Here is a 23,945-nt window from a genome sequence, read left to right as displayed (position 1 = left end):
TTGTGTGACCAGTATTTATATATGTTTGTGTGTGTGTGCGGTATTGTTAATATGTATGTGTGCACAGGTGTTTGTGTGCAATAGTGTTAATATGTTTGAGTGCAAAGTGTGAGATACTGGGACTATTTCTACTGGAGTAGTGAAGGCTAAGAGGAGACTTATTATAAGTTTTTTAAATTCTGAAGGGTTTTGGACACAGAAAGTCAGTTTCCTCTAGTTGAGGGGCCATCAATTTAAAATAGTCACAGAGTGAGGAGAGAGAGAGTAGAAGAAACTTATTTATGCAGAGATAGAAGGCTTTGTCCAGGCAATAGTTGAGACAGAGAACATTGCATCTTTCAAGGGAAAAGTGATAAATATTTGAAGCAGAGGAAGATACAGGGCTATGGGGAGACAGTGGGGCAGTGGGATTGTTTTGAATTAGGAACATAGGAACAGGAGTAGGCCATTCAGCCCCTCGTGCCTGCTCCGCCATTTGATAAGATCATGGCTGATCTGTGATCTAGCTCCATATACCTGCCTTTGGCCCATATCCTTTAATACCTTTGGTTGCCAAAAAGCTATCTAACTCACATTTAAATTTAGCAATCGAGCTAGTATCAATTGCCGTTTGCGGAAGAGAGTTCCAAACTTCTACCACCCTTTGTTTGTAGAAAAGTTTTCTAATCTCGCTCCTGAAATGTCTGGCTCTAATTTTTAGACTGTGCCCCCTACTCCTAAAATGCCCAACCAGCGGAAATAGTTTCTCTCTATCCACCCTATCCATTCCCCTTAATATCTTATAAACTTCGATCAGATCACCCCTTAACCTTCTAAACTCCAGAGAATACAACCCCAATTTGTGTAATCTCTCCTCGTAACTTAACCCTTGAATTGCTCTTACAAAGAATGGCATAGACACGAGGACCCTCCTGTGCTGCAAGATTCTGTGGTACATAGAGCCAGGTATAAAGTTGCATTCTTGAATGCTGCAAGCGGTCTGAAGTCCTTCCTATTGTTGAGTGTCTAGTGTGGGTTTGCAAATTGGTGGCATTTTAAAGCCAAAGGTAAATCGTGGGTTGTCTCAGCATTTAAAAAATGCCAGTCAGTAAATCTAGACGTGTGTGCATCTGTCTGCATGTGTGTAATCTGCGTCAGTGTTATCTGCCTCTGTGTCTGCATGTCTCTGCGTGTGTGTGTGTGTGTGTGTGTGTGTGAAAGAGCAATGCTTGTGGGAAGGGAATCTCCTTTCTTTGATTGTACAATTACTAAAGAATGAGTCTGCAACAGTTTCAATCCAATTCCTTCCAGTCTCAGAGAGACTACAGAATGACTGGTGAGGGGAAATTGAAATATCCCAGTTATAGTTACTCTGTACCTAACCCGTGCTGTACCTGCCCTGGGAGTGTTTGATGGGACAGTGTAGAGGGAGCTTTACTCTGTATCTAACCCGTGCTGTACCTGCCCTGGGAGTGTTTGATGGGACAGTGTAGAGGAAGCTTTACTCTGTATCTAACCTGTGCTGTACCTGCCCTGGGAGTGTTTGATGGGACAGTGTAGAGGAAGCTTTACTCTGTATCTAACCTGTGCTGTACCTGCCCTGGGAGTGTTTGATGGGACAGTGTAGAGGGAGCTTTACTCTGTATCTAACCTGTTCTGTACCTGCCCTGGGAGTGTTTGATGGGACAGTGTAGAGGGAGCTTTACTCTGTTTCTATCCTGTTCTGTACCTGCCCTGGGAGTGTTTGATGGGACAGTGTAGAGGGAGCTTTACTCTGTTTCTATCCTGTACTGTCACATTCCCTGTCCAGTGACTCCTGATGCAGCTGGTGAGACTGACTGATTTGAGCAGTTGTTGCTGCTGAGACTGTGTTGTGTGCCCCTGACTGAGAGCGGGAATCCCAGGACTCAGCCCATCCCTGCGTCTGAGCAACACGGAGCCCAGCCTCCCCCGGATTCAACAACGATGTGATGAGGCAGACATCTTTTAACACTGAATATATAATCAGTGCAGCATGAACACGGGCTCAGTCTAGCTCTCAATCTTCCCTCTCTGTAATCTCTTGCAGCCCTACAGACCTCCACCCACCACCTGAATTCTTCATTGCTCTGACTCTCGGCTCTTCTGCATCCCCCACCATTGGCGACCGTGCCTTCAGCTCTGAACTCCCTCTGTAAGTCTCTTCGCCCCTCCACCTCCCTCTTGTCCTTAAAGACTCTCCTTAAAACTCACCTCTTTGACCAACTTTAAGTCGCCCCTCCTAATCCCTCTATGCCTCAGAGTCCATTTTATTCCCCCTCTATGTCTCTGTGAAGCGAATTGGGACATTATTCGACTCTAAAGGCGCTATATGAACGCAAGTTGTGGTTACTGCGTTAACATAAATAAAAAGAAAGAACTTGCATTTATATAGCGCCTTTCACAACCTCAGGACGTCCCAAAGCTTTACAGCCAATGAAGTACTTTTGAAGTGAAGTCACTGTTGTAATGTAGGAAATGCGGCAGCCAATTTGCGCACAGCAAGCTCCCACAAACAGCAATTTGATAATGACCAGATGATCTGCTTTTAATGATGTTGGTTGAGGGATAAATATTGGCCCAGGACACTGGGGAGAACTCCCTGCTCTTCTTCGAAATAGTGCCTTGGGATCTTTTACCTGACAGGGCTGATGGTTTAGTGTCTCATCCCAGACGAAGTATTTTGGGATACAGTATATGAGTAATTTGAATCATGTCATGTGGTGAGTGGATCAGGTGACTTTGGACCTATGGTTCCCAAAGCTCTCCACCACTGGGGGTTTTCCTCGCCTCATGTCTGGGCCTGTTGGAGACTCATTGATAGAGATTGATTGCTATGATTAGTCAACAACTCCATTATCATTGTCTCATGTGACTACCAGGATGGTAGAAGGCGAACTAGATGGACTTTGGCCTTTCTTCGTCCAGCAATTCCTATGTTCCTACGAAGTAAATAATGAGTCATATTATCCGAATAGACTGGGAGATGTTTGTGGATGGATTTCCCAAAACAAAGACCGTCCACAATGAGATTACAGTTCACCAGTACAAAGAGAACCATTTACTGATTCGAATAGGCCCATGTACCATTGGGAGCTCATCTAGCATTCACACTGCCAATAGTGCTTGTTCCTTAATTATCAGGCTGCTTTCCTCTCCCAATTCTCTCACTCACTGTCCTGGGACTGACTCTTGCTGGGTACGATTCCAACTGCTCTTTGGCACCTCGTCCAACTGCCCATTCTTCATTTGTGTGTCTAGACGGGCGAGCTATTCAATTGTGGAGACCATCACAGCCGAGCCTGATTCAGTCATCACTCAGCATCCTTTCCAGAGTTGGCTACTGGATAGCGATCAGGGACAGACTGATTTTCTTCCCCTCCGAATCCCAGGGGAACTGGGAGGTTATTGGAATTCCTCCCACCCCTCCTCTCAGTTGGGGAGTTGCTGAGCTGGTAGCAGTCTCACCCCTGCGTCAGAAGGTTGGAAGTTCAATTCCCACTCCAAGTGACTTGAGCACATAATTCAGCCTGACGCTCCCAGTGCAGTACTGAGGGAGTGCTACACTGTCAGAGGTGCTGTCTTTCGGATGGGACGTTAAACCGAGGCCTCGTCTGCCCTCGCAGGTGGACGTAAGAGATCCCACGGCCACTATTTCTAAGAAGAGCTGGGGAGTTCTCCCCGGTGTTCCAGCCAATATTTATCCCTCAACCAACATCACTAAAACAGAGTTTCTGGTCATTATCTCATTGCTGTTTGTGGGATCTTGCTGTGCATAAATTGGTTGCTGCGTTTCCTACATTACAATACTGACTCCACTTCAAAAGTACTTCATTGGCTGTGAAGCACTTTGGGTCGTCCTGAGGTCATGAAAGGCGCTATATAAATGCAAGTCTTTTTTCTCAAACTCTGCCAACTTGGATAAGAATATGAGAAATAGGAGCAGGAGTAGGCCATTCGGCCCCTCGAACCTGCTCCTCCATTCAATAACATCATGGCTGATCTTCGACCTCAACTCCATTTTCCTGCCTGATCCCCATATCCCTTGATTCACTTAGAGTCCAAAAATTTATCGATCTCAGTCTTGAATACATTCAATGACTGAACATCCACAGCCCTCTGGGGTAGAGAATTCCAAAGAGTCACAACCCTCTGTGAAGAAATTCCTCCTCATCTCAGTCTTAAATGGCCGACCCCTTGAGATCAGATAACTCAGCACAGACATAGGATTGGGGCATCGTAATATATTGAGCCCATGCCGTGAATACACTTGTTTCCTGGGTGTGGAGGATGGTGAGAACTGACCAGTAACTAACCATAGGCCGCAGTTAAGGAAAGCATCCTTGTAAAACTATCAGGGGACTTTAGTCGGGGTGGACTATATAATAAGTATTTGGGACAAACAGCAGAAAGTCGTAACCTCAGGAGGGCTGACCCCTCACTCGGTGGAGTTTCTTGGAATTTTCTGCTTATGCTCTGTGGTCACTTGAAAGTCAGAGTGCAGTGAATCAGCTGATGAATAAGTGATACGTTCTGGGCATGTTCTGTTTTCTCTGATTGTTTTGTTCTGTCTCTTGCCACAGGGGAAGTGGATCCTATTTCTCTAGATACTGCACATTAACTCTGCACAGCAACAACTTGCATTTATATGGACTTGAATGTAGGGGGCATGATTGGCAAATTTGCAGACGACACAAAAATTGGCCGTGTAGTTGATAGTGGAGAGGATAGCTGTAGACTCCAAGAAGATATCAATGGGTTGGTGGAGTGGGCGGAAAAGTGGCAAATGGAGTTCAACCCGGAGAAGTGTGAGGTAATGCACTTAGGGAGGGCAAACAGTAAAAGGGAATACACAGTAAACGGGAATATATGAGAGGGGTAGAGGAGGTGAGAGACCTTGGAGTGCATGTGCACAGATCCCTGAAGGTGGCAGTACAGGTAGATAAGGTTGTGAAGAAGGCATAGGGAATGCTCTCCGTTATTAGCCGAGGTATAGAATACAAAAGCAGGGATGTAATGATGGAACTGTATAAAACGCTGGTAAGGCCACAGCTGGAGTATTGTGCGATGTTCTGGTCACCACATTACAGGAAGGACGTAATTACTCTGGAGAGAGTGCAGAGAAGATTTTCAAGAATGTTGCCAGGGCTTGAAAATTGTAGCTACGAGGAGAGATTGGATAGGCTGGGGTTGTTTTCCTTGGAGCAGAGGAGGCTGAGGGGAGACTTGATTGAGGTGTACAAAATTGAGCGGCCCAGATAGAGTAGACAGGAAGTACCTGTTTCCCTTAGCGGAGAGTTCAAGAACTAGAGGACATAGATTTAAGCTGATTGGCGGAAGGGTTAGAGGGGACAAGAGGAAAAACATTTTTTACCCAGAGGGTGGTGGGTGTATGGAACTCGCTGCCCGAATTGGTGGTAGAGGCAGGGACCCTCAACTCTTTTAAAAAGTACCTGGACCTGTACCTAAAGTGCTGTAATCTGCAGGGCTACAGACCGGGTGCTGGAAGGTGGGATTAGAATGGGCACCTGGTTGTTCTTCGAGCCGGCGAGGACACGATGGGCCGAATGGCCCCCTTCTGTGCTGTATCTTTTCTATGGTTCTATAAAGCACCTTTAAGGTTGTAAAAGGTCTCAAGGCGCTTCACATGAGCGTTATCAGACAAAATTCCACACAATGTCAAATTCCACATGTATGCTGACAACACCCAGCTCTACCTCACCACCACCCCTCTCGGCCCCTCCACTGCCTCTGATTTGTCACACTGCTTGTCCAATATCCAGTATTGGATGAACAGGAATTTCCTCCAATTAAATATTGGGAAGACTGAAGCCATTGTCTTCGGTCCCCGTCACAAATTCAACGGGGGAAAGTGGGGACGGGAGGCTCTCCTGGTCGGTCTCCCATCTTCCATAAACTTAAGCGCATCCTAAACTCTGTATCCTAACTCGCACCAAGTCCCGTTCACCCATCACCCCTGTGCTCGCTGGTCCGGAAATTTAAAAAAATTCTCATCCTTGTGTTCAGATCCCTCCACGGCCTCGTCCTTTCCCTATCTCTGTAACCTTCACCAGCCCTCCGAGATCTCTGTGTTCCTCCAGTTCTGGCCTCTTGCGCATCCCCGATTTCCTTCATCCCACCACTGGCGGCCGTGCCTTCAGCTGTTTTAGGCCCCAAGCTCTGGAATTCCCTCCCTCGACCTCTCCGCCTCTCTCTCCACCTTTAAGATGCTCCTTGAAACCACCTTCTCTGTCTAAGCTTTTGGTCACCTGTCCTAATATCTCCTTATGTGGCGTGGTGCCAAAATTTTGTCTGATTACACTCCTGTGAAGCGCCTTGGGACATTTTACTACGTTAAAGGCGCTATATAAATGCAAGTTGTTGTCATCACTAACGAGCCAGATAATCTCATCACCTGACAGCCAGAGTAACACCATCCAGCAGAAAATCACTGGACAGTGATCGGGAGCTGGAATCCTGGCTGGTTTTATTCCGCTCCCTAGCCCAGGGGCACAGAGATCTAGCATAGCACCCCGATATCTACCTGGGCAGAGACCATTTAAAAGGGGATGCTGGATAAGTACACGATTGAGAAAAGAATGGCAGGTTATGCTCATAGGGTGAGATGAAGTAGGGTGGGAGGAGGCTCGTGTGGCGTATAAGCGCTAGCATAGACAAGTTGGGCCGAATGGCCTGTTTCTGTGCTGTGAATTCGATGTAATCGTGAACTCAGTGCAGTCTGAGAATTGAGACTTTTTTTTTATTGTTCTGTCATAAACCAACTGGAGCATTTAAGCATTTAACCATTCCCGATCTTTAGTTCAACTCATTGTTCACAGATTTTATTACTTGCCAGCAAACGTGTGACTGAAATGTGTCTGAGAACATTATTACTGGGCATTGCTTTCAGCCCCCGGAGAGCTGTGCACAGTTGGGCCTCTCAATGTTATCACAGATCACATTACTTCCCCTTTCAGAGAGAAGCAAAAAAAACACCGCCCGGATAACGCTCGACCTTGTTTCTCAACCACGACCATTCCCCCTTCGCACAGCGACCGGGAGCACAAGGAACAAGGCATTGGGTTACAATCGTAGAATTATACAGCGCAGAAGGAGAGGCCGTTCGGCCCATCGTGCCTGTGCCGACTCCTTTGAAAGAGCCGTCCAATCCGTCCCACTCCCCTGCCCTTTCCCCACAGCCCTGCAAATCTTTCCCCTTCAAGTATTTAAGTCGGGATATGAATTAGAACAGAACGTCAGAGGATTTTAATGAACGAACCTCCAGTTTGTGTGAACTGGTGGGGAGGGAGGGGAGGAACATGAAAGTGCCTCTTTGCCAGGGTAGGGAGGGTGGCAGTGCCTCGCACTCAATCGCCATCACTGTTTGCTGATGTTGGTTTCACTTCTTGGTGCCGTGACTTTTCCTGTAAATTACAGCGTGAGATCAGAGTGAAACATTCAACAAAGTACTTTAACGAACTCGTGCAAAGGTCCCAGCGTAAGAGAGCGAGGGACAACAGGCTGACCTTTCACCTCTAGGCCAGGGGTTGCAAGCCAGCGCAGGGCTCTATGGGGAAAGTCACGCGTGGCTGCTGGCTGTGAGGGCTCTGTGTCACATGAGTTGGGGACTGTCCCAACCCACGAGTTGTGCCACACAACGTAAAATAATTCAGCACTAATTGGCAGAGTCACGCTACAGAGAGGGGAAAAGGAAACAACACGGGTGCAGTAGAGGGTCCCCTTATAACCTTGGGATTGAAAGATATTGTTAGGACAGTGTAGAGGGAGCTTTACTCTGTATCTAACCTGTGCTGTACCTGCCCTGGGAGTGTTTGATGGGACAGTGTAGAGGGAGCTTTACTCTGTATCTAACCTGTGCTGTACCTGCCCTGGGAGTGTTTGATGGGACAGTGTAGAGGGAGCTTTACTCTGTATCTAACCCGTGCTGTACCTGCTCTGGGAGTGTAGATGGAGCTTTACTCTGTATCTAACCCGTGCTGTACCTGCCCTGGGAGTGTTTGATGGGACAGTGTAGAGCGAGCTTTACTCTGTATCTAACCCGTGCTGTACCTGCTCTGGGAGTGTAGATGGAGCTTTACTCTGTATCTAACCCGTGCTGTACCTGCCCTGGGAGTGTTTGATGGGGCATTGTAGAGGGAGCTTTACTCTGTATCTAACCCGTGCTGTACCTGCCCTGGGAGTGTTTGATGGGACAGTGTAGAGGGAGCTTTACTCTGTATCTAACCTGTGCTGTCCCTGCCCTGGGAGTGATGTATGGCAAAATTAGGGAAATCTCTAGTTATTTGACACTGACATCCCTTGCATTGAAAAGGCAACAAAGAAAGCTAAGATTAATTTCTTGCAGCAGTAATGTTGTATTTTGGAGGTATTGCAAGTGACCTGACCTGATCTTTCTGTTTCCCTGTAGGTGATGCAGAGTACAATATCTATCAGTTTAACATCTCACTGAACATCACCAGTGAATCCTTCCTGCATCGGGCCGAGTTCCGACTCTATCGAATGAGCAAATTTGATGCAGCTGACGAGGAACAGAGGGTCGAACTTTATCAGGTAAAACAGTGCGATGCTTTCACATGGCTTAGAGCCTCCGTATAAAGTCTGTCGTCTCCATCCAGTGTGCCCTGAGTATGAAAAGATTCTGCAGCTCATCAGCAGGTTCTAGACTGCAGTAGAGGCAGAGAATCATTCCCCTTTACCTGCTGTGTGCTGTACATGTACAGGAGCTGACACAGACACACACGGGCCGTACAGTACCAGACAGGAGTGAATCATTCCCTTTTACCCACTGTGTGCTGCACATTTACAGGAGCTGACACTGAGACACACACGGGCTGTACAGTACCAGATGAGAGTGATTCATTCCCTTTTACCTGCTGTGTCCTGTACATTTACAGGAGTTAACACTGAGATACACACGGGCCGTACAGTACCAGACGGGAGTGAATCGTTCCCTTTTACCTGCTGTGTCCTGTACATTTACAGGAGTTAACACTGAGATACACACGGGCCGTACAGTACCAGACGGGAATGAATCGTTCCCTTTTACCCACTGTGTGCTGTACATTTACAGGAGCTGACACTGAGACACACACAGGCTGTACAGTACCAGACAGGAGTGAATCGTTCCCTTTTACCCACTGTGTACTGTACATGTACAGGAGCTGACAGACACACACGGGCAGTACAGTACCAGACAGGAGTGAATCGTTCCCTTTTACCCACTGTGTACTGTACATGTACAGGAGCTGACACTGAGACACACACGGGCCGTACAGTACCAGACAGGAGTGAATCGTTCCCTTTTACCCACTGTGTACTGTACATGTACAGGAGCTGACAGACACACACGGGCTGTACAGTACCAGACAGGAGTGAATCGTTCCCTTTTACCCACTGTGTACTGTACATGTACAGGAGCTGACACTGAGACACACACGGGCAGTACAGTACCAGACGGGAGTGAATCGTTCCCTTTTACCCGCTGTGTACTGTACATGTACAGGAGCTGACAGACACACACGGGCTGTACAGTACCAGACGGGAGTGAATCGTTCCCTTTTACCTTCTATATCCTGTACATTTACAGGAGCTGATACTGAGGCCCACACGTGGGAGTGAAATTTCCACTACCCCTTGGTCCTGTTGCTCATAACATCACTAAGGCTCCAATAGAGATTTATTAACTGAGTCACAGATTGTTTTGTTTACGTTCTAGATGATGCAAGACTGCCCCCCCCCCCACCTCCCGTCTGCTCTTTGTATTGAAGTCTCTGAATGACATTCCTGAGGGGACAGGTTGAATCCTGACCATAGTCTGCCAGTCGAACGCCCTCCCATCCGCACTCGTGCCCACACAGAGCTTTCGCAGGAGCCTCTCTAACTGCTGCCAGAGTCTGTCAACGGAGCCTCGTCTCATGGCTCACGTCCAAACTGAGCGGACGCGCACTTGACTCTGCCACTGCTGTTCAGCATCGATGACTTATACTGGGTCTGCGGCACTCCCTGAGTGGCTAACAGATAACTTACAAATGTTTGAACCGCAAGCTCCTGCACAAGTGCGTTTCGGTGGGTTCCGCCGTTGGTAGAGTTTGATGCCAGTAATCGCTCCCTCTGTGCGCTGTCTTTAACTCCGTGGTTAACATATTAGTATGAATTCCAGTTTCATCCCCTTTTTATTTTACATGGATTGGCCGCCGCGTTAGAATTGTGCAGACGGGAAACGATGCCAACGTGTTATTTGTTCCACTGAAAGTGAAGTCCAGAGGGAATAAAACCTAATGGCGTCAAGAACACGCTCCCCACTGCCCCCTACCGACCATCTTGGAGGGACTGGGTGGCATGCTGCCCTTTGACCTCCGAGACTTGAGTTCAAATGCACTGCAGCCCAATGGGGTGAAAGTTGAGCTTGTTTCTATTGGAGAAGAGGAGGCTCTGAGGTGGCCCAATAGAAATGCTCCAAACTCTAAAGCTAATGGAGGCAATATGATCACATGACTGAGAAGGACTAAATGGGGCACTCGGACAGACTTGCATTTATATAGCGCCTTTCATGCCCTCAGGACGCCCCAAAGCACTTTACAGCCAATGAAGTACTTTTTTTGAAATGTAGTTACTGTTGTAATGTAGGAAACGCGGCAGCCAAGTTGCGCACAGCAAGATCCCACAAACAACAATAATTACCAGATAATCTGTTTTTAGTGATGTGGGTTGAGAGATAAATATTGGCCAGGACACCCACCCTGTTCTTCAAATAGTGCCATGGGATCTTTTATGTCCACCTGAGAGGGCAGGTGGGGCCTCGGTTTAACGTCTCATCCGAAAGACGGCACCTCCGACAGTGCAGCACTCCCCCCAGTACTGCACTGGGAGCGTCAGCCTGGATCTTGACCTCAAGTCTCTGGGTTGGGACTTGAACCCACGACCGCCTGACTCAAGAAGCCAGAGTGCTACCCACTGAGCCACGGCTGACAGGACTGCTCCATGCAGAGAGGTTTGAGGGGTGCGGTGAGAAGGTACGGCTGAGATCCACCACATAGGGGCAAGAGTTCCTCAGCACCAATCCTTGTGTGTGGCAGTAGTGCCATTGCACCATGTCACACTCCCAGTTGGCGAGTCTAGGGTCTGCTGTGACAGGACGCAATATTTACTTTCGACATTTTCACGGCAACTTACAAAAGAAAAGGACTTCCTAACAGGTCCGTATAACCTTTAAGATAAGTTTTGGAGCCCGACGCCTGGTTGAGCCAACTGTTCCCACCACAGAAAGGTAGACCCACCCGTTGTGTCTCAGACGTACACAGGCTAATTGCCAGACATACAGCCTTAATCTCAGCCTCCTCTGGTCCCAGAGGGTGGGGAGGCTGCAATCACAGGCTCTGAATATAGCCCACACCACATGCCTTGTTTAGAATACGTGCCATGCACTGTTCGCAATCCCATAACCGCGATTGTCGTGCCTCACGCTCCCTCTTGACTTCAGTTGAGTTTCTGTTTGAGATGGAGAGACTCTGTACAGAGGCCATTGGCAAGGATTATGTATTAGATCAGGCTGGGCTTAGAAATTAAAAAGACAACTAACAAGGTTTGATTTGTTTGCCCTGTGCAGAGTTAGCTGATCTCAGCTGGGAGCAGTAGTTCAGATGCTACAGTTCACAGAATTATGCAGCACAGAAGAAAGCCATTCGGCCCATCATGCCTATGTCGACTCTTTGAAAGAGCTTTCCAATTAGTCCCACTCCCATGCTCTTCCCCCATAGCCCTGTAAATATTCTCTTTCCAAGTATTTATCCAATTCTCTTTTGAAAGTTATTATTGAATCTGCTTCCACCGCCCTTTCAGGCAGCGCATTCCATATCAGAACAACTCACTGCCTAAAAAAATTACCTTAAATCCGTGACCTCTGGTTACCGACCCTCCTGCCAGTGGAAAGAGTTTCAGTTGGCATCAGCGCTGTAGAATAGGGAGGAGAATAAATCGGGATCAGCCAGGATTCCTGCTCCTGATTGTTATCCAGTGACTCCTGTTGAAAAGTACAGATAGGCCTCAGCTATGATGCCTCCTGCAGGCGAATAGCATATCAACATTCACTCTCCAGGTGGATGCATGAAGATGATCACAGGGCATGCAACCATGTAGCTTTCAGGACTTTGAATTGTACCTCAGTATGAGTCAGTAACTTTAAAGGGGGAAGGGGAGAAAACGAGGGGGGGGGAGGTGCAAGGGAGTCACATGCTCATTAGCAGCTCAACATGGTAATACAGGATGGTTACCACAGTATCAGGGAAAGAAAGAAAGATTTGCATTTATATAGCACCTTTCACGACCTCAGGATGTCCTAAAGCGCTTTCAACCAATGAAGTACTTTTTGAAGTGTAGTCACTGTTGTAATGTAGGAAACGCGGCAGCCAATTTGCACACAGCAAGATCCCACAAACAGCAATGTGATGCTGACAAAATAGCCTGTTTTTTTTTAGGTTGAGGGATGAATATTGGTCAGGACACCAGGGAGAACTCCCCTGCTCTCCTTCCAATAGTGCCGTGGGATCTTTTACGTTCTCCTGAGAGAGGGGGCCTCGGTTTAACATCTCATCTGAGAGACGGCATCTCCAACGGTGCAGCACTCCCTCAGTACTGCACTCGGAGTGTCAGCCTGGATTTTGTGCTCAAGTCTCTGGAGCAGGGTCTTGAACCCACGACCTACCTGACTTAGAGGTGAGAGTGCTACTTACTGAGCCATGGGCTGACGAGACAAGAGGGAGGGGGCGCAAGAGAGTCAAATGCTCATCAGTGGCTCGACGTAGTATTACAGGATGGTTACCATAGTAGCAGGGTATTATTGGGTACATACGCAGCAGGTTTGTATCCAGATAACAGTATTATTACTTAGAATTACACAAGATCTGGAGAGATTTCAGTATGGGACGGCTATTTTTTAAAGTTTTCAACTCATGCACAGAGACAAACACTGGTATTACAGTAATAAATAATCTCAAATGCCAGGGCTAGCATCATTACTAAAATATTAACCCTAAACTATTAAACAAAAGATTTAAAATAAATTTTTAATCAAATGCAATTTTATCCACTTTTAAAACCAAGAGGATGCTGAAGTACACAGCAGGCCAGTCAGTACTTTGTAAAGAGACAGATTGACGTTTAGAGTGTAAACGTTTATCAGAATTGAAAACTAAAAGATAAGCAGGCAGGAAAAGGTGAGGGAGGGAAGAGGAGGAAGTTGGTTGCCTATAGTGACACCACTATTCCCGGCTAGAATGGAGATGATTGGTTAATTCCCCTGTCAATCACACCTGGAGACTGCACTGGTGTGAGTGACGGATTGATTTTACGCACACAATTTGTATTACATAACCATCCTCCACTCTCTGCATTTTGCTGGAGAAATCACCCTGCTTTTATCAGGAGAAGTTGCTGCAGTTTCAGTCACAAATTCTGTTGCTGTAGTTCATACTCTTTTTAAATAGACTCTGTAGACTGTTTGCTATAGTGCACTGTTTAAATAGACTCTGTTTGCTGTGAGTCCTGCCCCGCCTCCAATTCATTGGCTGACACAGTGGTGTCAATGGACACTCTGGAGGAACTAACAGGTCCTCCAATCACAGAGCACAAATTAATGGGCTGAATGAACTGCAAACTGCTTAATGGAAAACTATTTGATTATATAATGGACCACCTTAATGAGGCAGTGGAAAGGCAGTAAAAGAACGTGCAAATAGTTAAGATGGTGAAAAGATAAGCCTGGAATAGAAATGGAAAATACTGACAAAACACAACAATGGAGAACCAGGGAGAAAGGGATGGAGTCTTCACAGGAAGCAGGGCAGAAGAAGCATAATCCTAACAGTTGTGGAAATTGGTGGCCTTGCAGTGGATATCTGTGGAGAGTCCATTGGCGGAGGTGGAGGGAGAGAAGTCCACGAAGGGGAAGGGCGGGTGGAAATTGGAAGCTTAGTTAATGAAACTGTCCGAGGGCAGGAGCGGGAAGCAGCAGCGGCATCAGCAAAGGGGCCTGAGTAGGATTGGGAGAAAGAGCGTCCCACATACCCTACTAAAAGGAGGTATAGCTGGGACCCACGTGGATTCCCACAGCAACACCTGGAGTTAAAAAGAGAAGTTTTTCAAGGTGAGGAAGGAGATGGGTGGGGGGAGGGAGGATGGGGATTGGGTTGGGCGGCTGTTCGAGGAAGAAGACCAGCAACCATCCTGGTGAGGGGTGGAAATGTAGGGGAACTGCATGTCCATAATGATTACCAGTTTGTCCAGTTCTAATGTCCCTACATACTTAGGGCACCCACAGACACATAGGCCTCGCTATTAAGACCCTCTCGATGGGTGGGAGAGGACCAGGGGGTTAAAAAGTGAAAAGTGGGGTACAGGGCCCCAATCTGTCGCGCACGTCCCCTCTGCCTTTTTTTACGGTGGCGGATATCGGGGTGTCAGAGTGACCTGCCGTGGAGAGGGGGCCCCAAGGGTCCCCGACTGCAGCCTCCTGGCCCTGGGCGGGAGACGGAGCTGCAAAATATTAACTAGGCCCTGCCGTTCAGATCAGCAGGACCCCTGCGTCCCCGGCCTTGCCGGGTTCTTCAGCCGTTTTTGTCCTCGCCCGCACCCTCCCCGCCTCCCTGTAAATATCGGGGCCATAGTCTTACCAAGACTCTTGGAGCAATGGAACGGGATGACCCTTTGGTGGGGGGGGGGAGGCATGAGTGTGGCCTGAAGATATAGCTCTTGACACTTCTACATAAACCACAGAAGAACGAAGACAGGGACAATGAGACACATTGTCTCAATCGGGCACCGTGCAATCTAAAGACCCGCAGCACCCAGAAAGAAAGCTTCAGATACTGGGACTGATCCACAGAAACTCCCCAGTCTGCAGCGCTTGTGTGCTGGAGAGAGGTGGTTTGTGTTTGAAAACCTAGAGCATCGTCCTCCACAAGGAGGGGTCACTCCAATAGTGACCAAGGGAACGAAACACAGGAACAGGAGGAGGCCATTTGGCCCCTCGAGCCTGTTCCGCCATTCAGTTAGACCGTGGCTGATCTGTATCTTAACTCCGTCTACCCGCCTTGGTTCCGTAACCCTTAATACTCTTGCCTAACAAAAATTAGAAACCGAGCCTAGGAATCGTATATATGGAAACTCAAAATATAATACACAAAACCCTGAAGATCATTCTAAATCTGATGACAGCAAACTTATTAAAATATGAAGTTTGAAAACCACCAGAAACAACCCACAGCGTCAAAGACCCTTATTATGGTCGCCATAACTGCTGATATCTTAATAATCCTTAACCAGTTCCAAATGCAAGAGCATAATGCAAGCCGTATGAGTTTGGATGAAATACATTGGAATTTCTCAGTCTGTGGGTAGTTGGCACATATTTACTTTTCTCAATGATCTGGAGAGGCGCACTCAGCATTACTCCGTAAAGCTGTGGAGTGTTCTTGTAAGGGCCTCCTGTGTGTCATGTGATGGTGCAGCCCTTCAGCGCAAATATCACACCGGGTTATGAGTCAATTAGCCCGCTGCAGAATCTGACACAGTCCCTTTAAACACTTCATCTGCACTGAACACCCAGGGGACACAGGTTAAAACTGAGGAAATTAGAAAGAACTTGCATTTATCCACCCTGTTTTTATTGATGTTGCTTGAGGGATAAATATTGGTCAGGACACTGGGGAGAACTCCTCTGCTCTTCTTTGAACAGTGCCATGGGATCTTTTACGTCCACTTGAGAGGGCAGTTTAACGTCTCATCCAAAAGACGGCACCTCCGACAGTGCAGCACTCCCTCAGTACTGCACTAGAGTGTCAGCCTAGAATTTATGCTCAAAATCTAGTAGGAAGGGAAGATGGGGGAACTTTTTCACCCAGAATTGTGGGATAAGTTACCAGGGAAAGAATTGAAGTAACAGTGTGAAAGGGTTTGATGGAATACCAGAGAGAGAAGGGATTGAAGGACTGAGGCAGTTTGTAATTGTTGGCTGTGGCGCAGTGGGTAGCGCTCTCACCTCTGAGTTAGAAGGTTGTGAGTTCAAGTCCCACTCTAGAGACTTGAGTACATGATCCAGGCTGACACTCTGATGCATTACTGAGGGAGTGCTGCACTGTCAGAGGTGCTGTCTTTCAGATGAGATGTTAATCTGAGGCCCAGTCTGCCCTCTCAGGTGGGTATAAAATATCCCATGGCTCTATTTTGAAGAAGAGCAGTGGCGTTCTCTCCAGTGTCCTGGCCAATATTTATCCTTCAACCAACATCAATAAAACAGATTATCTGGTCATTATCACATTGCTGTTTGTGGGATCTTGCTGTGCGCAAATTGGCTGCCGTGTTTCCTACATTACAACAGTGACTAAGCTTCAAAAATACTTAATTGGTTGCAAAGCGCTTTGGGACATCCTGAGGTTGTGAAAGGCGCTATATAAATGCAAGTCTTTCTTTAGGTGGGATTGGGATAGCTGGACCGAGCGGCTTTTCAGGAACAGGAGGTAGGCCATTTAGCCCCTCGAGCCTGTTCTGCCATTCAATGAGATCATGGCTGATCTGTGAGCTAACTCCATATGCCCGCCTTAGCCCCATATCCCTTAATACCTTTGGTTAACAAAAATCTATCAATCTCAGATTTAAAATTAACAATTGAACTAGCATCAATTGCCATTTGTGGAAGAGAGTTCCAAACTTCTACCACCTTTACGTGTTTCCTAACTTCACTCCTGAAAGTCCTGGCTCTAATTTTTAGGCTATGTCCCCTAGTCCTAGATTCCCCAACCAGTGGAAATAGTTTCTCTCTATCTCCCCTATCAGTTCCCCTTAATATCTTGAAAACTTCGATCAAATCACCTCTTAACCTTCTAATTTCCAGGGAATACAACCCTAGTTTGTGTAATCTCTCCTCGTGATTTAACCCTTGGAGTCCAGGTATCATTCAAGTAAATCTACGCTGCACTCCCTCCAAGGCCAATATATCCTTCCTAAGGTGCGGTGCCCAGAACTGCTCACAGTACTCCAGGTGTGGTCTAACCAGGGCTTTGTATAGTTGCAGCATAACTTCTACCCCCTTGTATTCTAGTCCTCTAGATATAAAGGCCAGTTTTCCATTAGCCTTTTTGATTATTTTATGTTCCTGCCCGTGACACTTCAATGATCTATGTACATGGACCCCTAAGTCTCTTTGGACCTCCACTGTTTTGAGCTTTTCACCATTTCGAGAATACTCTTTTCCTATACAGCTAACAATACTCAAGTGCTTTCGATACTTGGTGTGAGATCTCTTCAATGATAACTGAGGCAATTAAAATTATTGCAACACAAGAACCAGAGACGACATGAGGAAACAATTTTTTATGCAGAGAGTTGTTATGATCTGGAACGCACTGCCTGAAAGGATGATGGAAGCAGATTCAATAATAACTTTCAAAAGGGAATTGGATAAATAGTTGATGGGGGAAAAAATGTACAGGACTATGGGGAAAGAACAGGGGAGTGGAACTAATTGGATAGCTCTTTCAAAGAGGCATGATGGGCTGAATGGCCTCCTCCTGTGCTATAACGTACTATGATACTATGATCTCATTGTGGAATTGAGGCAAGTTATGAGGCAATGAGATTGTGATAGTTTGATAAATCACAGTGACTGGTTGATGTTATATCAGGTTCGGGAGCCAATGGGCTTGTGGCCAATAGCAAACCAGGCTCATAGAATTTTACAGCACGGGAACAGGCCATTCGGCCCAACTGGTCTATGCCGGTGTTTATGCTCCACACGAGCCTCCTCCCACCCTACTTCATCTCACCCTATCAGCATATCCTTCTATTCCTTTCTCCCTCATGTTTTTATCTAGCTTGTCCTTAAAGGCATCTATGCTATTCACCTCAACCACTCCTTGTGATAGGGAGTTCCACATTCTAACCACTCTCTGGGTAAAGAAGTTTCTCCTGAATTCCATATTGGATTTATTAGTGACGATCTTATATTTCTGGCCCCGAGTTTTGGTCTCCCCTACAAGTGGAAACATCTTCTCTACGTCTACCCTGTCAAACCCTTTCATAATTTTAAAGACCTCTATCAGATCATCTCTCTTCTATAGCAAAGAACCCCAGCCTGTTCAGATCTGTTTAGATTATTGTAACCACTCGAAGCACAGAGTGGATAATCTGGCCTGTTTGGTATTGAGTAACTGGTGACCAGACCAGACGTATTAATGACTCACATGTACCGTGTAATCCAGATGGGCCCGAACGCCAACACATACCTAGACAACCGCCTCCTCAAAACCAAGGGCAACGAAGAGTGGATCTCGTTTGATGTGACGGAGACGGTGAAAGAATGGGTGTTGACTAGAGGTAAGGGGAGACGCCAAATAAATTAAATCTGATTTCCAGATAGAAAGAAAAGAGAGAACTTGCATTTATACAATGCCTTTCACAACCTCAGGACGTCCCAAAGCTCTTTACAGCCAATGAAGTACATTTGAAGTGTAGTCACTGTTGTGATGTAGGAAACATGGCAGCCGATTTGCACACAGTCATGCTACACTGTGCAGATCCCTCAGTGGTTAGACACCCCCAGACATACACGTTGGGTAAAAGAACTCTCCTCCCAGTTGATATTTGATGTCTGCCTTTTCCTGAAATATTCTGATTTTTTTTTCTAAGAATGCTTTACATTGTGGAGACTGGTGACTGGGTTTCAATCCGCTCGAGGTCATTGGCTGTCTAGGTCCTGTGTGAAATGGGGTTGGAGAGTTTCAAATCAGCCCCTGGTGCTTGTAAATCCATAGCTCAAGATCGCCCTCTATTCAAGAGAAATTGACAGTAACCTGGCTACAGAGACGGCAGCGTGGGACAATCAGTTCACGTTTGGTGTACTCGTCTCAGATTGGGGTATCAGCATAAATTCTTGGAGCAAAGCCTTGCTCTGTATCTAACCCGTGCTGTACCTGCCCTGGGAGTGTTTCATGGGGCAGTGTAGAGGGAGCTTTACTCTGTATCTAACCCATGCTGTACCTGCCCTGGGAGTGTTTGATGGGACAGTGTAGAGGGAGCTTTACTCTGTATCTAACCCATGCTGTACCTGCCCTGGGAGTGTTTGATGGGACAGTGTAGAGGGAGCTTTACTCTGTATCTAACCCGTGCTGTACTTGCCCTGGGAGTGTTTGATGGGACAGTGTAGAGGGAGCTTTACTCTGTATCTAATCCGTGCTGTACCTGCCCTGGGAGTGTTTGATGGGACAGTGTAGAGGGAGCTTTACTCTGTACCTGCCCTGGGAGTGTTTGATGGGACAGTGTAGAGGGAGCTTTACTCTGTACCTGCCCTGGGAGTGTTTGATGGGGCAGTGTAGAGGGAGCTTTACTCTGTATCTAACCCGTGCTGTACCTGCCCTGGGAGTGTTTGATGGGACAGTGTCGAGGGAGCTTTACTCTGTACCTGCCCTGGGAGCTTGATACTGATGCTGGGCTGCATAGGTTGAAAAACGGTTCTCAGTAATAAGAGCAGAATTAAAAAAAGTCACCCAAGGGTATAAAGACGTGGAGTTGAAAGCAAGGAATCTGGAGGAACCTGAAAAATCTCAGGTAACTGGACCTATCCTACCAAGTCAGCAATTGTAATTCCCACCTGGCAACAATGCTAATCAGTGACAGGGGACGGTAGTGTAGTGGTTATGTTACCGGACTAGTTATCCAAAGGTCTGGACTAATAATCCAGTGGAACGTGAGTTTGAAATCCCACCTTGAGAATTTGAATTCAGTTTTTTAAAAATCTGGAAATAAAAAACTGGTTACAATAAAAGTGACAATGAGGCTGATGGATTATCGTCAAAACCCAACTGGTGCACGAATGTCCTTTAGGGAAGGAAACCTGCCGTCCTTACCCGGCCTGGGCCTATATGTGACTCCAGTCCTACACCAATGTGGTTGACTCTTAACTGCCCTCTAAAGTGGCCTAGCTAGCCATTCATTTGTATTGAAAACCACTACTGCAGCGGTTCAAGAAGGCAGCTCACCACCACCTTCTCAGGACAACTAGGGATGGGCATTGGCAGCAACTTCATCCCAAGAATGAATCTTTTTTCTGGATTAGGCTTGATCCCTTGATGCAGAACCTTGGGTAGGATGGAGTTTGCTGTCAATGTAAAAGATACTAATCAATATCAAATTACTTCAAATTATAGGCAGTCAGTAGCTCAGAGGGTAAATGTACTGTGAGCCAAACAGACCAGGAGGGTTCAACACCATCTCTGTGCATTGTAGGGACATTACAGTCTGTCTCGTCACCAGCAAGTGTTCCCATCATTGAGAAGCTCAGTGTTTTCCCACTGGTAAACGTCAACCATCGGGAAAACAGTTTGTGAGGGGTTGGGTGTGTGATCCTACCACTCTGTAGGACCTATACACCAAGGCTGCTTTGATAACACACAACAACGTGCATTTATATAGCGCCTTTAATGTCATCAAAACATCTCAAGGCACTTCACAGGAGCGTAATCAGAACAGAATTTCACACCGAACCACATAAGGAGATTTTAGGACAAGTGACCAAAAGCTTGGTCAAAGAGGTAGGTTTTAAGGAGCGTCTTAAAGGAGAGAGAGATGGAGAGGTTTAGAGAGGGAATTCCAGAGCTTAAGGCCTAGATGGCTGAAGGCACGGCCGCCAATGGTGGGGTGAAGGAAATTGGCCAAGAGGCCAGAATTGGAGGAACGCAGAGTTCTTGGAGGGTTGTAGGGCTGCAGGAGGTTACAGAGAGAGGGAGAAGCAAGGCCATGGAGAGATTTGACGCTACGCTCATGTAATAATAACACAAGCCTTACTCTGTATCTAAACTGTAGTGTACCTGCCCTGGGAGTGTTCGATGGGACAGTGCAGAGGGAGCTTAACTCTGTATCTAACCCCGTGCTGTACCTGCCCTGGGAGTGTTTGATGGGACAGTGTAGAGGGAGCTTTACTCTGTATCTAACCCCATGCTGTACCTGCCCTGGGAGTGTTCGATGGGACAGAGTAGAGGGAGCTTAACTCTGTATCTAACCCCATGCTGTACCTGCCCTGGGAGTGTTTGATGGGACAGTGTAGAGGGAGTTTTACTCTGTATCTGACCCATGCTGTACCTGCACCTTCATTACCAAGAACAGCTGAGTAGTCACTTGGTAGTCACACGTCTCCCAACCTCATCAACCCTCCCCAACATTCTGTGCGTGGGTCTATTTGATATCCTGCGGTCCATGGATAAATAATAGAAACATAGGAAATAGGAGCAGGAGCAGGCCATTCGGCCCTTCGAGCCTGCTCCGCCATTCAGTAGGATCACGGCTGATCCTCTATCTGAATACCATATTCCCGCTCTCTCCCCATACCCCTTGATGCCTTTTGTGTGTAGAAATCTATCCAGCTCCTTCTTTAATGCTAATTAAATCTACTGTTTCATCCCTGGGGCTTGTTTTTATTTCCAATGGAATTGTAGAATCCCTGCTATTTGAAATAAAGGTTTCCATCTGTTGCTAGTGAAGCCTCAGACTATTTGTGGTTTCTATTGAAGTCATCAGAGGCTGAGATTCTTTCCATCCTTGCAGTGATCTTACTTTAAATTTAGATATTCCAAATCCACAAATTAACCAGTGGTGTTTTTTTTGTATATTCAGGAGTTTTCATGCAGCATATGTGAAAGGTGCCCAGGAACAGATTATTATATCAGAGTTGGATGACAGTTCCCACTTCACAGTGCAGTAACTGAGGGAGTGCTGCCGTCTTTCGGATGAGACGTTAATCCGAGGCCCCGTCTGCCCTCTCAGGTGGATGTAAAAGATTCCACAGCATTACTTTGAAGAAAAGCAGGGGGGAGTTCTCCCCGGTGTCCTGGCCAATATTTATCCCTCAATCAACATCACTAAAAACAGATTATCTGGTCATTCATCAAATTGCTGTTTGTGGGAGCTTGCTGTGTACAAATTGGCTGCCTGGTTTCCCACATTACAACAGCACTCACACTTCAGAAGAGCTACATTGGCTGTAAATGCTTTGGGACATCCTGAGGTTGTGAAAGGCGCTATAAAAATGCAAGTTCTTTCTTTTTTTCACTGATAAATCAAAGGTTATCATTATGGTTTTGATAGTGAACACAATGGCTTCACTGATAGCTTGTTGGCAAAGGTATCACTCCCCCTCCTCCCCCCACCCCCAGTGTGGTCCTGGGCCATCCCAGACAGCCAGGAAGGTCATGGGTTCAATCCCTGGTCTGTGCTGATCTCGGCTGGGGTGCTTTACTGCCTCTGAAGGTCAAACACTGGGGCGATTGTGTTTTCCAGATGCTAGGTGAGACTGGCCGGCCTCACTTACAATGGTTTGTTAATGAGCTTCAGAAAGGGGGAAGTCCTTTATCTTCACTGGGCTGGATTCAAACCTATATCCAAGGGCCAAATGGACAGTGTCTACCCCATTGCACTGACCGGTTCTTTATCAGAGAAAAAAGACCCTTGTGTCCTCTGTCTGAGATGGCTGATAAATCGTAGCCTCAGACAGAAAGCCAACTGGAAGCCTCTTTAGAGAGAAGTCCAACCCATCTTGAGAGTGAGAACAGTTCCCATTAGGGTTGCCAACTCTGGCTGGCTGTATTCCTGGAGGCTTCATCACATGACCGCCTCCCTCCAACTGCCCCTCCCTGCCGCACTCCCCCCATTTGTCGCTCAACTTGCCCATCCTGATGGCACCCCAATTTCCCATGGCCAATTGGCCGATTCTTGACTGTCAGTCAAACATCCTTTTCTTTTCCCCAATTCCAACATTTTTATCACCAATATACAAAAGTGTTGAAAGAAAATGATTTTTTTTAAAAATGTCCCTGTGATTTTTCTCCCGGGTTTGCTCACAGCAGTGTCCTGGAGATTAATTTTCAATTCCTGGGGACTGCAGGACAATCCTGGAGGGTTGGCAACCCTAGTTTCTACTGAGGCCTTTGGTACCTCAAAGGAATCTGCCACAGGTCTCCTTAGACCATTGAACTCCTTGGATGTGAGGTAAAAGGCCCCTTTCACTCATTAAAGCTGTATTTCGTACCCTGTTTACGTTTACTCTGGTCTATCTGAGACTGGATAGTGCAGCATTGATTGCCACTTTAAGGAAGGAACTATATCCTCCGTGTAGGAGTTGCTAGCCCTCCAGGACTGTCCTGGAGGTTTCCAGGAATGAATCTCCTGGACGCTGCTACGAACAGTGTCCAGGAGATTAAGGGGCCTTAAAAAAAATGGTGTTTTTTATTCATTTTCTTTGACTATTTTTGTTTATTAGTTATAAAAATATTGGAGATGTGGAAAAAAGATTGTTTGACTGGTTGGGGAGGTTGGAGGTGGGATGTCATGTGATGAAACCTCCAGGAATAGGTCCAACTAGAGTTGGCAACCCTACCTCCGTGTGAACTCAGGAAATAGAAATGTTTGTGAACAACAACTTCCATTTATATAGCGCCTTTAACGTCCCAAGGCGCTTCACGGGAGTGATTATCAGCAAAATTTGACATCGAACCACATAAGGAGATTTTGGGACAGGCGACCAAAAGCTTGGTCAAAGGGGTAGGTTTTAAGGAGCGCCTTAAAGGAGGAGAGAGAGGCGGAGAGGTTTAGGGAGGGAATTCCAGAGCTTAGGGCCCAGGCAGCTGAAGGCACGGCCGCCAATGGTGGAGCGATTAAAATCGGGGACGTACAAGAATCCAGAATTGGAGGAACGCAGAAATCTCGGAGGGTTGTAGGGCTGGAGGAGGTTACAGAGATAGGGGAGGGACGAGGTCTCGGAGGGATTTGAAAACAAGGATGAGAATTTTAAAACCGAGGCGTTGCTGGACCGGGAGCCAATGTAGTTCAGCAAGCACAGGGGGTGATGGGTGAACGGGACTTGGTGCGGGTTAGAATATGGACTGCGG

At 46.8% G+C, this 23,945-nt stretch overlaps 1 protein-coding gene across 1 annotated transcript in view; it reads left to right on the top strand.

Annotated features, from left to right (window-relative positions):
• The window catches only part of LOC137306022 (transforming growth factor beta-1 proprotein-like), a 43,170-nt gene that overhangs the window by 3,426 nt on the left and 15,799 nt on the right, over positions 1-23,945 (top strand). The window contains exons 2-3 of the mRNA XM_067975043.1: positions 8,426-8,568; positions 18,270-18,384. Coding sequence (XP_067831144.1) covers positions 8,426-8,568; positions 18,270-18,384 — 258 coding nt within the window. The remainder of the gene's footprint in view (positions 1-8,425; positions 8,569-18,269; positions 18,385-23,945) is intronic.

This window comes from Heptranchias perlo, chromosome 41 (genome assembly GCF_035084215.1).
Source record: "Heptranchias perlo isolate sHepPer1 chromosome 41, sHepPer1.hap1, whole genome shotgun sequence".
NCBI classification, from domain to species: domain Eukaryota; kingdom Metazoa; phylum Chordata; class Chondrichthyes; order Hexanchiformes; family Hexanchidae; genus Heptranchias; species Heptranchias perlo.
Note: the sequence above shows the minus strand (reverse complement) of the source record. Positions and strands in the feature narration are given on the sequence as shown.